A 16,201-nucleotide genomic window follows, 5' to 3' on the forward strand; every position below is an offset into this window, starting at 1 on the left:
CTAATTTTCTAGCCTTATCATCACTTCTCCACTCCAACCTCCATCTGTCCCTCACATCGTAGGCTCTAAGCATATAAAATTACTTTTAAAAAATAAACGTTTAATTTTAGAACAGTTTTAGATTTACAGAGAAATTGTGAGAATAGCATAGATAGTTACCATATACTCCATACCAGATTCACCTATTATTAACATCTTACATTAGTATCTATATTTGTCACAATTAATGAACCAATATTGATACATTATTGTTAACTAAAGTCCATAGTTTATTCAGATTAAAAAAATTTTTTTCACCTAATATCCTTTTTCTGTTACAGGATCGCATCCAAGATACACTACATTTAGTTGTCGTGTCTCTTTAAGCTCGTCTTGGCTCTGACAGTTTCTCGGATTTAACTTGTTTTCGATGACCTTGACAGTTTGGGGGAATACTGGTCAGGTATTTTGAAGAATGTTTCTCAGTTGGGGTTTGTCTGATGTTCTTCTCATGATTAGACTGGAGTTATGGGTTTGGGGGAGGAAGAAGAATACAGAGGCCAAGTGCCATTCTCATCATATCATATATAAAGAATATATACTATCAACCTGACTTATCATTGTTGATGTTAACCTTGATCACCTGACTGAGGTAGTGTTTCTCAAGTTTCTCCACTGCAGAGTCACTCCCCCACATCCCACCCATACTGTACTCTTTAGAAGGAAGTAACTATGCGCAGCCCACATTTAAGGAATGAGGAGTTATGTTCCACCTCCTTGAGGGTGGAGTGTCTACATAAATTATTTGGAAGTCTTCTGCATGAGAGATTTGTCCCTTCTCACCCATTTATTTATTTGTTTATTCAATCAACCATTTCTATCAATATGAACACATGGATATTTATTTTATATTTTGGGTTATAAGCCAAAATTATTTTGTGGTTCAGAGTATCAGTATTTCAGCTTTGGCCATTGGGAGTGCTTTCAGTTGGCTTATGTGTCCCTTTGACATATCCTTATCATTGTGGGTTGTTTTTTTGTTTTTGTTTGAGCAGTTCCTTACTTTCTGGTACCATGCTACAGGCTCATTTTATATATTCCCTGCCCCAATCCTAGCATCAGCTATTTTCCCAAGGAGCTCTGATTCCTTTTATTAGAGAATAGTATTAGAAACCAAGATGGTCCCTGGTGTGCTTGTTGCTACAGGGGTATGTTTGCCTCTCAACTAACAGAATAAGGAAATATATGTGTGTATGCTAACCCATGTATATACACACATCTATAATTAGTTCTGTATGTAACATCTGTATTTATAAGCTAAATATGAGTTCATACTGATGACTCCAATTCTAATTCATTACCATATAAATTATTCTAGCCTTCTCCCCTCACTTATCCATAACCTTCCACTCCTGGTGAGAAACCTGATTCCCACCATCTGCTTCTTAATTGTTCAATTCCAGTGTATTTGTATAGTGACTTCAGAATGGTTAACCCTTTATCAACTAAATCACAGTGCTTATTACAATTCTTACTGCCCTTAGTCTTACAGACTCTACTCATTTCCAAAGTTACTTAGCATCTTTCTTCAAATTACTTTTGCTTCCCTGAATATACCGTATGTTTTCACACTTCTTTGTCTTTATTTGTGCTAGTCCCTCTGTCTGGGGTGCCCTGGTTTTTACCCTTATCTCCTTGGAATATTGTCACTCACTCTTCTAGACCCAGCACAGATGTTGCCTTCACCAGGAAGCTTTCCCTAGCCACAACCAAGAGACTTAATCACTAATGCCTCTGTACTTTAATAGCACTTTATTCCCACCTCTGTTACACATTTATCAAGACTCTGTTTGCATCTCATTCTTCTTCACTTGGTGGTAAGTTTCTTTTTTTTCTTTTTTTTAAATTTATTTCTTTTTGGCTGCATTGGGTCTTTGTTGCTGCATGTGGGCTTTCTCTAGTTGCGGTGAGCAGGGGCTACTCTTTGTTGCAGTGCGCGGGCTTCTCGTTGAGGTGGCTTCTCTTACTGCAGAGCATGGGCTCTAGGTGCGCGGGCTTCAGTGGCTGTGGCTCGCAGGCTCTAGAGCGCAGGCTCAGTAGTTGTGGCTCACAGGCTTAGTTGCTCCACAGCATGTGGGATCTTCGTGGACCAGCACTTGAACGGGTGTCCCCTGCATTGGCAGGCGGATTCTTAACCACTGCGTCACCAGGGAAGCCCTGGTGATAAGGTTCTTGAGGGCAGGAACCAAATAGATTTGTCCCTGGATTCCTAGGACTCAATAGTAATGGATGTTATGTTAGAATCCTCTTGGGTGAAAATTACAGAAAACCTAATAGTGGCTAAAATATATAAGGATTTCTTTTTCTCATCTAGCAGGAAATCCAGAGGAAAGTGGTAACTATCATTGGTTTACCTGTTCAATGATGCTGTCAAGAACCAGGCCCTTTCCCTCCCCTGTACACAGCATCACTTTCCTTTATTCAGGAAAAAGGCAGAGTGAGGGTGTCAGCAAGCCATCCTCCAGCCCCTTTCCCTTCTGTATGGAGGCAAAGACTTTTGCCCGTTAACAGACTTCTGTCATCTAGAACACGGTCACATGGCTCCTCCAACTGCAAGAGAAGATGGGAAGGTGTATTTTTAGGAAGGCTAATATTTTCAATAAGGCCAAGATGTTGGGATTAAGCTCCAACTAATCACAAGGCCACAAGGAGGTCAGGTATCTGTTTCCTGTTGGATAAAAGGCCTGAGGGTAGACAGAAGACCAGGCCAAGAAGACTCTTTAAGACAAGAGGAAAAAAGGCTTGATCTCAGTGGGAGCAACATCTGTTATTGGTAGAAAGCACAAATGTACCTAATGAGGAATCTAACATACTCTGACTACCCACTCTATATTCCTAGCATTCTGTATTGCTCCCTGGAAACTTTCAACTTGTCTGTTTTCATGTGGAAATTGTATCATTCTTGTGAATTTTACTTTCCATTCTCTGGTGCCTTTTCTGTGTCATACCTCCTGTGATGTGACAGTCAAATTTTTACCTGATAGACCATGGTGCAGTTTGCCTTGATTTTTTGCAAGTTATAACTAATTGTAGTTCTTTAAAATAGAATTTACACAGTTCTATAATTTCTGCCTACCTAAATCCCACATTCTTTTGAAATTATGGAAATACATTCATTTGGATGCTTTTATTCATTAATGTTCTGTTTCGAGTTTTTTTTTTAATTATTTTTATTTTTGGCTGCATTGGGTCTTCATTGCTGCGTGCAGGCTTTCTCTAGTTGCGGCGAGCGGGGGCTACTCTTCATTGCGGTGCATGGACTTCTCATTGTGGTGGCTTCTCTTGTTGTGGAGCACAGGCTCTAGGTGCGCAGGCTTCAGTAGTTGTGGCATGCGGGCTCAGTAGTTGTGGCTCGCAGGCTCTAGAGCACAGGCTCAGTAGTTGTGGTGCATGGGCTTAGTTGCTCCACGGCTTGTGGGATCTTCCCAGACCAGGGCTCAAACCTGTGTCCCCTGCATTGGCAGGTGGATTCCTTTTTTTTTTTTTTTAATAAATTTGTTTATTTATTTATGGCTGTGTTGGGTCTTCGTTGCTGCTCACGGGCTTTCTCTAGTTGCAGAGAGCGGGGGCTACTCTTCATTGCAGTGTGCGGGCTTCTCATTGCAATGGCTTTTCTTGTTGCAGAGCACGGGCTCTAGGCACGCAGGCTTAAGTATCTATAGCATGTGGGCTCAGTAGCTGTGGCACGCGGGCTCTAGAGCGCAGGCTCAGTAGTTGTGGCTCACGGGCTTAGTTGCTCCGTGGCATGTGGGATCTTCCTGGACAGGGATCGAACCCGTGTCCCCTGCATAGGCAGGCGTATTCTTAACCACTGTGCCACCAGGGAAGTCCCCAAGTTTTTTTTTTTTTTTTCTAAGATTTTTTTTTATAATTTATTTATTTTATTTATTTATTTTTGGCTGTGTTGGGTCTTTGTTGCTGCGCGTGGGCTTTCTCTGGTTGTGGCGAGCGGGGGATACTCTTCGTTGAGGTGCACAGGCTTCTCTTTGCAGTAGCTTCTCTTGTTGCAGAGCATGGGCTCTAGGCGTGCGCAGGCTTCAGTAGTTATGGCACACGGGCTCAGTAGTTGTGGCTCTCGGGCTCTAGAGTGCAGGCTCAGTAGTTGTGGCGCATGGGCTTAGTTGCTCCGCGGCATGTGGGATCTTCCCAGACCAGGGCCCGAACCTGTGTCCCCTGCATTGGCAGGCAGATTCTTAACCACTGCGCCACCAGGGAAGCCCCCCCGAAGGTTTTTATATATAACATTCATTTATAACTTGAATTCTTTATAATATTCCATTTTGTGCCAGGACAGCCTTATTGATACATTAGTCCAAACATGACTGGGTAAATCCTGCATACAGGTGCAAGCATCTCCTGCCATCTAGAGTACCTAGGGTTAAGGCCATTTGCAATGAATCAGGAAGCAGAAGTCTCATTAAGTGTAGAACTCCATTAACTTCATTCATGAGAGTTTTTTTACTAGAATTTGTAAGGACTGGTAACACATAAAGCATGCATGTAACTTAATACCTTTTCTCAGCCCACCAAATCTGATTACTACTTCCAGAAGTTACTGTAGTGCGCACAAATGTGAAATGGCAGGTGAATGAGTTAAAACAGATTTCATTCTGGTCCAGCATGTTTTTGGAGACAACTTCCAGAGCAATTAGATACCCTTCAGATATTCAGGTTTAAGGCAGCTTTGAGATGGGTTTACATGAAATCCTTCATATAACGTGTGAGTCCCAGTAACTTCTTGTGTGTGTGAGTGCATGGTGACACCTTTAAGGGTGGTCTTAGAGAGCAAACACAGCATGAGATTCCCATTTTGAAGCTGCAGGGTGACTGACATCACAGTGTGCTCTGCAAATACTTACTGTAATTATTGTTGCTGTTCTGTTCTTGCTAATAACCTTATTTATTCTCTGAAATTATAATCATCCAAAGAAAGATTAAAACAAGATGTATGAGTTGCCTGAGCTCTTTGCCTCACAGATGGTCACCCTCAGAGTTCTCTGAAATTGACAGAGTTAATTGAAGCTTCAGTTTTCACGCCTGTAGTTGATACTTAAGTGTTTCTTACCTGTGGCTTTCACTATTCAGAACAGTACAACAATAGCACTTTAATTTGCTCTCATTAATGGTAGCCTCTCAGGTAATGTTAGTGCAGCTTTATCTAGATGTTGTTTGTTCCTCTGAATGAAACCTTTGTACCAGCTTCCCAGCCAGAGAAGGAAAGCTAAACAGTTAACAAAGGTAAAAACATGAATGTCTCACTAATTTACTCATTTAAAGGATGCTCAGAACCCAGGAAACATCCAAGGGAAGTTAACTTTTAAGCAAAGGGCAGGCATTTAGTGTATGATTAACGGCAGTTTCTTTCACTGAGATTTCAGTGAGCTGAGACAACTGGGAATCATTCTTAGGGAGGCAGCTCAGAGCCAGCGAAGTGCTCCAAGGATAATCATTACAGATTCACACAAACAACAGTACTATTTGCTCTAGTTCTTTGGTGCCCTTCCAATAGTATTGAGATGTGAGGAAGCAATCTTAGGCTAAAGCTTAAATAGTAAGGGAAAGAAGTCCTTCTTTGCCTCTACTCCTCAACTGAGTAAAAGTAAAAGACCAGTGGAAAGAACAGGGTGTTAAAATGTTTTGTTTAGGTTATGCAAGAGCACTTTGCCTGTACCTTGAGATTTGAGTACTGAAAAAGAGAATGACTGTGCTGCCCTACATCTGGGGACTGGTGTCTCCCAGTGGCATTGCTTGCTGTTTGATTAAGGCCCAAGAGAAAAAAACAGAATTGAGAAAGATGAAGGGAGGGAAGAAATTCTGGGCTTCCTTAAATCAAATACAACAAATTAGCAACCCCAGTAAAGACTGGGGAGTCAATACTGTGATCCTTCTTGTATGTGTGGTGTACAAAGGTAGGGCGCAAATTGTATATATGTGCATAACAAAGATGCTTTTAAAAAAAGGTAGAGCATAGGCTTTCCCGTTCAACTGCTTGGGGTCAAGTTGAAGCCCCATTAGTTATTGGTTGGGTAACTTTAAGCATGTTACTTTACTTCATTCTCTGTGAGGTATTCCTATGTAATATGGGTATAAAAATAGGACCCCTTGGTAGGGAAATAGAGGTTAAATAAGATAATACATGTAAAGTGCTTAGAACAGGGCCTCAAACATGGTAAATACTTAACTTTTTAAAATATTAATATTTATATGAAAAATAAATTGGGATTGGTGATTTACTTCCTCAAAGATTTTTTCAAATTGTAATGTATGGCATGCAGTATTTCCTTTTACTAAAATTATCCCTTTTATTTAAGAAGTACTTAAAACAATTACTCTACAAAAATAACATTTGCAGTTACTTAAAACATGAAATATCCCATATACATCTTACCTGTTTCAGAAGAATATGATATAGTTTTGTTGGTATGGTATGGTAAGGGCTGTGAGTCATTGTGAAAAGGGCCACATTTTAGTGGAAAGCAAAGCATTTAGCCAAAATTTGGAGGTAGGGCAGAGATCTCTTCCCTACAAGTCATCCTTCTACACCAAGGCTACTGCTTTTGCTACAAGCATAATGTGGTGTTAGTGGTAAGCTCAGAAAACTTGTGTTAAAATCACCTTCTCCTTGGCTTGTCATACGATATATATGTGGAACCCAAATCATTTTATACATTTATTTGTTTCCTTGTATTCTAAAATGGGCACACACTTACGTACATCTGAGAGCTGGCAGGAAGTCTGTCAGCTCTTCATGGCATACCAATGTAGTTATAGCATAATAAATGCTATTGATAATGAAATTCTCTCACTCTGATACCCATATGAGCTTCAGTTCCTTTCTGGATCTGTTCCTCAGTGATTGCTTTAGCCAACTGACTATTCATGACTGAGTCTTGGTGTTGAGATATCAGAGGGCCATGGCCCTAAAGCCATGCTCCTTCTTCATTCTGTTTCATTTTGACCTTGATAGAACTTGAGAGGAAGAACCACCGTAGGATGGTGAGCTGAAAGTGAGAACCTATAGGCAAAGTAAATAAAAGAAATACCACTTGATTATATGGACTAGAATTTGATATGGCAGAATCAGTTTGAGCTAAGTTAAGTGAAGCATCAGGACCACAAACCTTTTAAGGTGCTTCCAACAGTAAATTAAAACTCAAACACCTAACAAGGATTTGTGGAAATTCTTATTGCCTTCGTATTTCTCTGCTCTGGACTGTTGTAACTCAAACTGCCTTAGCAATTAAAGCACACCAAGGGAGGGAGGGAGACGCAAGAGGGAAGACATATGGGAACATATGTATATGTATAGCTGATTCACTTTGTTATAAAGCAGAAACTAACACACCATTGTAAAGCAATTATACCCCAATAAAGATGTTTAAAAAAAAATAAAATAAAATAAAAAAAAATAAAGCACACCAAGACATGCCTAGAAAACTCTTACCAGGCTTCCCTCTTTCGGATATCTGCAAGTTTTATTCCTGACAAACACCTGATAACTAGGAACTATAATGAGAAGTCCTAAGTCTGTGGGAAAACTGCATTGTAATAATGTGGCCAGTATTCAGACCTTTGTTTAATACAGTGTACTACTTTTCCACGTTATGCTGGCCTCATAAAACAAATTGAGAAGTGTTCTCTCCCCTATTTTCTGAAAGATTCTGTGTAAGATTGGTGTTATTTCCTCCTTAAACATTTGATAGTCACTAGTGAAGTCATCAGGGCCTCCAGTTTTCTTTGTAGGAAGGTTTTTTGGTTTGTTTTTTTATTGTGGTAAAATATACATAAAATTTACTTCAAGAAAATGACTATTACTAGAAATAAGGAGGGGCATTTATTAATGAGTCAATTCATCAAAAATATTAACATTTAATATTGCTATTGTGGTCAGAAAACATACTCTGTATGATTTGAATACTTTGGAATTTATTAAGACTTGTCTTATAGCTCAGCATATGTGGTCTGCCTTGGCAAATGGTTCATGATCAGTTGAAAAAATGTGTATTCTGCTGTTATTAGGTATATTGCTCTTTCTATAAATGTCATTCAGGTCAAGTTGATAATGTTCAAAACTCCTATGTCCTTATTGATTTTTTGATAGTTCATTTCTGAGTGTTGTTCTGTTTATTACTGAGAGAGGGCTATTAAAATCTCCAAGTATTGCCGTGAATTTGTTAATTTTTCCTTTTAAAAGATTCTATTTTTGCTTCGTGTATTTTGAAGCTCTGGTATTAGGTACATGTACATTTAGGATTTTTATGTCTTGATGAATTGGCTCATCATTATTAAATGTAATAGTCTTTTTAAAAGTCTATTTTGTCTATTATTATACCTCCATTAGTTTTTTTATGCAGTGTTTGCATGGTATCTCTTTTTTTTTCTTTTTTTTCAATGTACTACAGAGCCCAAGAAGACCCAGAAGATATAAAGTAGGATCGCCATTTGTATAAGGTTCAAAAATAGGCAAAATTGAACAGTGTTGCTTAGGAATGCATCAGTAGATGGCAAAACTGGGGGCACACAAGGAAGGAAATGAGCACCAGGCAGGGTGGGGGCTTTTGTCTGAGGTGGGAGCAGGGGCTGCTGAGCACAAGTACACTGAAGGGCTGCTTCTTTTATGACTGTTTATTAAACATCCGTGTTTTATGTACTTGTCTGTACGTATGTCAGATTTCACAACTGAATATGTGAATTATGAAAGGCAAAAAAGTGGAGCTACTAAGTTGCTTCATTAAATAAGTGTAATTTCTGATTCCTAACCCTTTAACTCACTCCTATACCCTCAAATGCCAGCAGGTGTAAAGGGCAGCTTCCCAAGTTTATCGCTCCATTGTATCTCCAGAGCAATTAAAACACTGGAGGTGAACTGGAAAGATCTGGAAAGACCTAGATCCCACCACCTCAGATAAGAAGAAATGTCAGCAGCAACCCCTGCTCACCAGAAGGAATCAAGAAAGGACTGCTCTCCTGCTCAAATATTTGTCCTGCTCTTTTACCATCCCAGTCATCATTGCGCAGAGTTTATGTTTAACACCAAATGCTTGTAGGGCTACCAGGTCCCATCTCTTTTTTAGTTGTAACCTATTTGTATCTTTAAAGTGCTTCTCTTATAGACAATACAGGTATGCCCTGCTTTTTGAAAGTTTGCTTTACCTCCTTCACTTGGATGAAAGACCTACATTGGTACCTGTTGTCGCTAAATGAAAGAAATCTGAAGAGGATTTTCACTTCTACGAAAAAAGGTGAAAACCGAAAATAACTTTCAGTGTTTGTTTTGCAGTGAGCTGTTATAGAAGCGGTGCAAACCCTGAGCATCAAGAGCAGCACCTCCAAGCTCCTTCCCTGGGAACTACACTCAGCATCCCAGCATTAAGCCGCCATAGCTTTGAGCATCTGTGCTTTATCTTGATTTATTTTGTGCATCTATTAACAAGATGTGTCCTAAGGTAATTGCTTTTTTGCTTTACACCATTTTGGCTTACAAAAGGTTTCACAGGAATCCTCCACTTTTGGATAGTGGGGGAGACCTGTATATGGTTGAGTATTGCTTTTTCATACAAATTAGCAACCTGTGTCTTTTAACTGGAATCCATTTACACTTAATGTAATTACTGATATGGTTGGATTTAAATATGTCATCTTGGTATTTGTTTTCTAATGGTTCCATCTGATCTTTAGTTTCTCCTCCTTCCTTTCCTGCCTTCTTTTGGGTGAATAGAATATTTTTAGCTATGCTTCTTTGTGTTATTTCAAATAAAAGTACTAATCCGTACAATTTCATTGTGCAAATAATATCTTAATTAAACTTGTATTCAAATTAGGGTATGCCAAAGACCTAAATAGACATTTCTCCAAAGAAGATATACAGATTGCCAACAAACACATGAAAGGATGCTCAACATCACTAATCATTAGAGAAATGCAAATCAAAACTACAGTGAGGTATCACCTCACACCAGTCAGAATGGCCATCATCAAAAAATCTACAAACAATAAATGCTGGAGAGGGTGTGAAGAAAAGGGAACCCTCTTGCACTGTTGGTGGGAATGTAAACTGATACAGCCACTATGGAGAACAGTATGGAGGTTCCTTAAAAAACTAAAAATAGAATTACCATACGACCCAGCAATCCCACTACTGGGCATATACCCTGAGAAAACCATAATTCAAAAAGAGTCATGTACCACAATGTTCATTGCAGCTCTGTTTACAATAGCCAGGACATGGAAGCAACCTAAGTGTCCATCGACAGATGAATGGATAAAGAAGATGTGGCACATATATACAATGGAATATTACTCAACCATAAAAAGAAACGAAATTGAGTTATTTGTAGTGAGGTGGATGGACCTAGAGTCTGTCATACAGAGTGAAGTAAGTCAGAAAGAGAAAAACAAATACCATATGCTAACACATATATATGGAATCTAAAAAAAAAAAAGGTTCTGATGAACCTAGCAGCAGGACAGGAATAAAGACGCAGATGTAGAGAATGGACTTGACACGGGGAGGGTGAATGGTAAGCTGGGATGAAGTGAGAGAGTGGCATGGACATATATACACTACCAAATGTAAAATAGATAGCTAGTGGGAAGCAACCACATAGCACAGGGAGATCAGCTCGATGCTTTGTGACCACCTAGAGGGGTGGTATAGAGAGGGTGGGAGGGAGATGCAAGAGGGAGGAGATATGGGGATATATGTATATGTATAGCTGATTCACTTGGTTATAAAGCAGAAACCAACACACCATTGTAAAGCAGTTATACTCCAATAAAGATGTTTTAAATAAATAAACTTTGCACTCCAAAAAAAACCCAAACAAACAAATTAGGGTATGCCAAAAGAGAGTTAATAGAGGGTACCTAAAGAGAGTGGGACTCTCTGGTGGCAGAAACCAATTTTCTCTACCAGAATTCTTTTGGGAGCTGACCCTGCCCTTCTCTTTTTTTCTCATCACAAAATGGAACCATGACCTAGTAAACATTAAGCTAACATGATAGTCATAACATAAAGCACATATTTATTAATCGTTGCAGTGACTATAACTGGATAGCTGCCTGTATAGTGTCAACTCTTCGGTCACTTCCTTCTTCCACACTGCAGGGATCTAAGAAGCCACCTTGGGAAATATGAAGTAACTTCCTTCCAATTAAATTTATGTCAGACAAGTACCATTTTTGTGTAGTCAAACAATTAATTCACAAGCAGCTTGGTGCTGCCCTTAGAAGTTTGCAATTTATTTGAGAAAGCATTTATGTTAAGTAGTTGTATTATGTATCTATATTATGTTTATTATACAGTTTACTATATATTTATATAATATAAAAGATAAAGAGCATTGCAAGGCTGTTGTAGATAATACATAAATGAAATAAAGATGTTTGTGTGGTTAATTAGAAAAAGCTGCCTAAGCTGGACAAATTGCCACATGTTTAGGCCCTGGCTATACCGTGTTTTTCTATGGGCTAGCGGTCTGCAAGGCACACACTTCTCTGACATTTTCCTGAATTGCCTAATATCCAATCCGGTTATGCCTTTTTGTCTCCAGCTGTCTGTAGATGTTCTTGGGCATTTATAGTGAGAAAAACATCTTTTTTTCCCTTCTCTTCCTCTTCTATATATAGATAGATATAGATAAGTATCACGTGATTATTTGAAGGATTGAAATTTCATTTTGATTTGGCTTTCCTAGGTGGAAAACATTTATATCATTTCATACTTTTGAGCATGAATTGCCTCTTTTTCTAGGTGTAATCCATTTCTACTCTTCAGCATACGGAAGATTTTATGAATAATGTTCAGTGCAGAAAGAGAGCTCTAAAAATAATTGTGCTAGTAGGGTTTTGTTAGTCTTATGTGGAACAGTGACAGGAGAAAAGAACAAAGGCACATCAGAGGAAAGGTAGTGGTAGGCAGAGCATTTGATTTCATTTGCCTCCACCAAAGCTTGCATTTAGTGGAGAAGCAAAAACAAATAAGAAACAGGAGATCTGCACTAGCTATTGAATGTTTCATTTCTCATCACTGTTAGTCACATTTGAATGGAATCATTGCAGTCTTTTTGGTGTGTATAACTAAGCCTTTTTTTCCCAAAAGGAAAATCTTGAATTTTATGTTTAAAAGCACAATGAGATGTTTTTGACATTCTGCAGTTTGTTTTGGAATTCATAGTCTTAAAAACCCATTGACTTTCAGTAAGGTGGTAAAGGGTGTACAATACATGTCATTTTTATGCCTGATAGCACCTGGGATAGTCTCTAATGCATATTATATATACACACCTTTTATCATCCGTTTCTACCTGACAGCTTACAGCATTAGGCTGAATGTTGCGATTAACAACTGAATGGGGGTGAAATGCCAAGCGGTATTACAATGGATTCTTATTGGAAAACATAAGCTCTTTAGAGCTTATTTTTTATACTTTTCCATGAAGATTTTAAGCCGACATATACGCCAGTACATAATTAAAATAACATACTCTTTAAATGTTTAAGTTATTCTCCAGAAATGGAGATAGATTTGGCTAATCAAATGATGATTCTCCTCTTGAGCTGGGATTTAAGCATGCGTTTTGTACAGGGAAATCTGTTTTGCAAATGCATTACTGATTATTCTTTAAAATGTATGTATACAGGGTTGTTAGAATTAAGAACTGTTGGGATCATATCTTAATATAGTATTTACTTACTTATTTTACCAATATTCATATTATTCAGCCCAGCCCAGGGAATGAGATTTTTAAAATTTGTTTTCTTATTCTGCTCCTATACTTGGGTTTTTGGTCTAGTGGTCATCAAATATTCCCTAGAAATACATTTGCGTAGAATTCCCAAAACAAAATAATAAAATCACTTAAAAAAACTTTTTAGTATACAAAATCCAGATTCTGGGCTTACATGCTTTAGCCATGTGCTAAAAATTATATAAGCAAATACCAAAGAAAGCCAAGTTGGTCAAGGCTGTGACTTATAAAGAATGCCAGGCAATGTTGTACACTCCAGATATTCTTTTTCCTTCTCTTGGCCTGAAAAATACTTCAGGAAAGAAGCTACCATGCCCATCTTTCATTTCAAATTTTTTAGTTTTCATGTCCTTTCTCAGCTTGTAAACCTTTTAGGCCAGTTTTTGGCTCTTAGATAAATAATATGTTGTTTAATCCATATTGACTAATTAACTGTTTGTAACTTTCCAGGTACTGATTAGGATGAATGTGATTTGGAGAAATTATTTTTCTCGTCTAAGGATAAGAAAGGTGCCTCACAGATACCAAAGTAGTTATCACCCAGTGGCCCCTCTGGGATCAAGGATTTTAACTGATCCAGCCAAAGTTTTTGAACACAACATGTGGTAAGTTATCTTTTTTTTTTTTTTGTGGTACACGGGCCTCTTACTGTTGTGGCCTCTCCCGTTGCGGAACACAGGCTCCGGACGTGCAGGCTCAGCGGCCATGGCTCACGGGCCCAGCCGCTCCGTGGCATGTGGGATCTTCCCGGACCGGGCACGAACCCGTGTCCCCTGCATCGGCAGGCGGACTCTCAACCACTGCGCCACCAGGGGAGCCCGGTAAGTTATCTTTTTAGGTGTGATATAATGTATGTACATTAAGCATCACCAGTGTTATTTTCATTTAGTGCCAGAAAAGGATTTTTTAAATTGAGCACTTATGTTTTTGAAGTTAAAAGCAAGGGTAACTGATCCCAACTTAAATGTTGCCAATTCTGAATTTCTTTGCAAAGAGAATTAGAAAAGTGAAGTTTCCCAAGTGCTTTCCTCAGCTTTGGGTTCTTGCAGGCCCTCCCTGCTCACCTCTGATCCTGATTTGGCAGCATATCACTGAGGGGGCTTCTTTTCTAGGTAGAGCCCTCCATTTGCCTCTTTTACAAGTACTTATCAATCAGCAAATGTGAACTCAGTACCTGCTGCTTACTGAGCACCAGGGAGAACACATTGGTTTGACCTTAATTCATGCTTTTAGGAAATCCACCCTTTATTTGTGAAGATAGATGGGTATTTATAGGAAAAACTGATGATTAGGAATACAAGGCAGCAAATTGTAAGGGCCCAGAGTGTTCTTATAAGGCATAGGTCTGTATAAGAACAACTCAAAGGCTTCCCTGGTGGCGCAGTGGTTGAGAGTCCGCCTGCCGATGCAGGGGACACGGGTTTGTGCCCTGGTCCGGGAGGATCCCACATGCTGCGGAGCGGCTGGGCCCGAGAGCCATGGCCGCTGGGCCTGCGCGTCCAGAGCCTGTGCTTCGCAATGGGAGAGGCCCGTGTACAGCAAAAAAAAAAAAAAAAAAAAAAAAAAAGAACAACTCAACAATGCAGAATCACTTCTATTTTGGCATAGTCAGGAAGATTTTTTTTTCAGCTTTATTGAGTTATAATTCGCATATAAAGGAAGGTTTAAGTGGGGAAACTGAGATATTTATTCTTTCTCCAGTACCCAGTATGGTGCCTGACACATAAATATTTGTGGAATAATAGATAGGTAAAGCTGGAGTAAGGGCATTCTAGGTGGGTAGACAGTCATATCCACCTAGATGAGGAAGTATAAGGCATATTCAGGAGAACAGGATAGTTTGCCGAAAATAAAGGCTTTTCTAGGAGATTGGTAAATGATAAGGTTGGAATGGTAATAGACCAGGTGTGGGGTAGGAGCAAGATTGTGTGTGGTCTTAAATTCACACCTGAAGTGAAAGGTATTACAGAGCCACTAAAGAGAAATGGCATTCATTATACATGGTATATTAAGTATAAGTATTTGTATAACAGTATAAGGATAGATCAGCAGGTAGAACTAGAAGCAGAAAAGGGAAAATGAGAGAGAGATTGTAAGGGAAGAAAAAATAGAACTTGGTGCTTTTGTAGAATAAAGGAAAAGGAAACATTTGACTCTGAAGGTTTGATCCTAGATGACTAATAGAAATAGGAAAATCAAGAGGTAAATTGATTTTTTTTAAATATAATAGAAGAAAAACAGGTGGTTTATCTTCTTTTTTTGTTTGTTTTTTGTTTGTTTTTTGTTTGCATTACGCAGGCCTCTCACTGTTGTGGCCTCTCCCATTGCGGAGCACAGGCTCCGGAAGTGCAGGCTCAGCGGCCGTGGCTCACGGGCCCAGCCGCTCCGTGGCATGTGGGATCTTCCCAGACCGGGGCACAAACCCGTGTCCCCTGCATTGGCAGGCAGACTCTCAACCACTGCGCCACCAGGGAAGCCCTTTTTGTTTGTTTGTTTTGTTTTTATCTTCTTTTTTTAAATTGAAGTGTAGTTGATGTACAATATTATATAAGTTACAGGTATAAAGTATAGTGATTCACAATTTTTAAAGGTTATACTCCATTTATAGTTACAAAATATTGGCTATATTCTCATCCTTGTAGCTTATTTTATACATAATAGTTTGTACCTCTTAATTCCCTACCCCTATATTGCCCGTCCCTCTTCTCTCTCCCCCTGGTAACCACTGGTTTGTTCTCTATGTCAAACAGGTGGTTTCTTATAAAGTTAAATATACACTTACCATATGACACAGCAATTCCACCCACTCCTAGGTATTTACCAGAATAAATGAAAATATATGTCCACATAAAGACTTGTATATGAGTGCTCATAACAGATATAGGTATTTGACAAAATAAGAGGTAAATTGATTTTTTTATTTTGGAATAAAGATGGTGCATTTAATTTTAGATATTTTGAATAGGTTTTCAGAGAGGAACATCCTGAGAAAAATGTCCAGAACATAGACTCCACTGCTAGGAAGAGAGAGCAGTCAGGGCTGAAGATGTGAGGTTGGGTATAATATCTGCAGACAAGATTGTTATCTGACTAGCCTTGGGAGCAGGACCTCTAGGGCTGGGAAAGTAATTCATGGACTTTCTATGTTTATATTGCAACAGAATATCAATTTTAAAAGGAAATAGATTGACTTTATTTTTTTTTTTTTGACTTTATTAATTAGTTCTGCACTATACAATATGGTGGCCCCTACCCACATATGGTTTTTGAGCACTTGAAACCTGGTTAGTCTGAATTCAGATGTGCTATAACATTTTGAAGATTTAATATAAGTAAAAGGTAAAGTATATCATTAATAATTTTTGTACTTAATTATTCAGTAAATGTTAAAATGATATTATTTTGGATATGTT

General features: G+C 38.8%; 1 protein-coding gene across 2 annotated transcripts in view; it reads left to right on the forward strand.

The window, feature by feature from the left end:
* The window catches only part of METTL8 (methyltransferase like 8), a 79,498-nt gene that overhangs the window by 22,539 nt on the left and 40,758 nt on the right, over nucleotides 1-16,201 (forward strand). For both annotated transcript variants that reach the window (XM_032638638.1, XM_032638639.1), the window contains exons 2-3: nucleotides 9,320-9,485; nucleotides 13,239-13,393. In XM_032638638.1, coding sequence (XP_032494529.1) covers nucleotides 9,474-9,485; nucleotides 13,239-13,393 — 167 coding nt within the window. In that variant the 5' untranslated portion in view covers nucleotides 9,320-9,473. The remainder of the gene's footprint in view (nucleotides 1-9,319; nucleotides 9,486-13,238; nucleotides 13,394-16,201) is intronic.

The sequence above is a fragment of the Phocoena sinus genome, chromosome 7 (assembly GCF_008692025.1).
Source record: "Phocoena sinus isolate mPhoSin1 chromosome 7, mPhoSin1.pri, whole genome shotgun sequence".
Lineage (NCBI taxonomy): Eukaryota > Metazoa > Chordata > Mammalia > Artiodactyla > Phocoenidae > Phocoena > Phocoena sinus.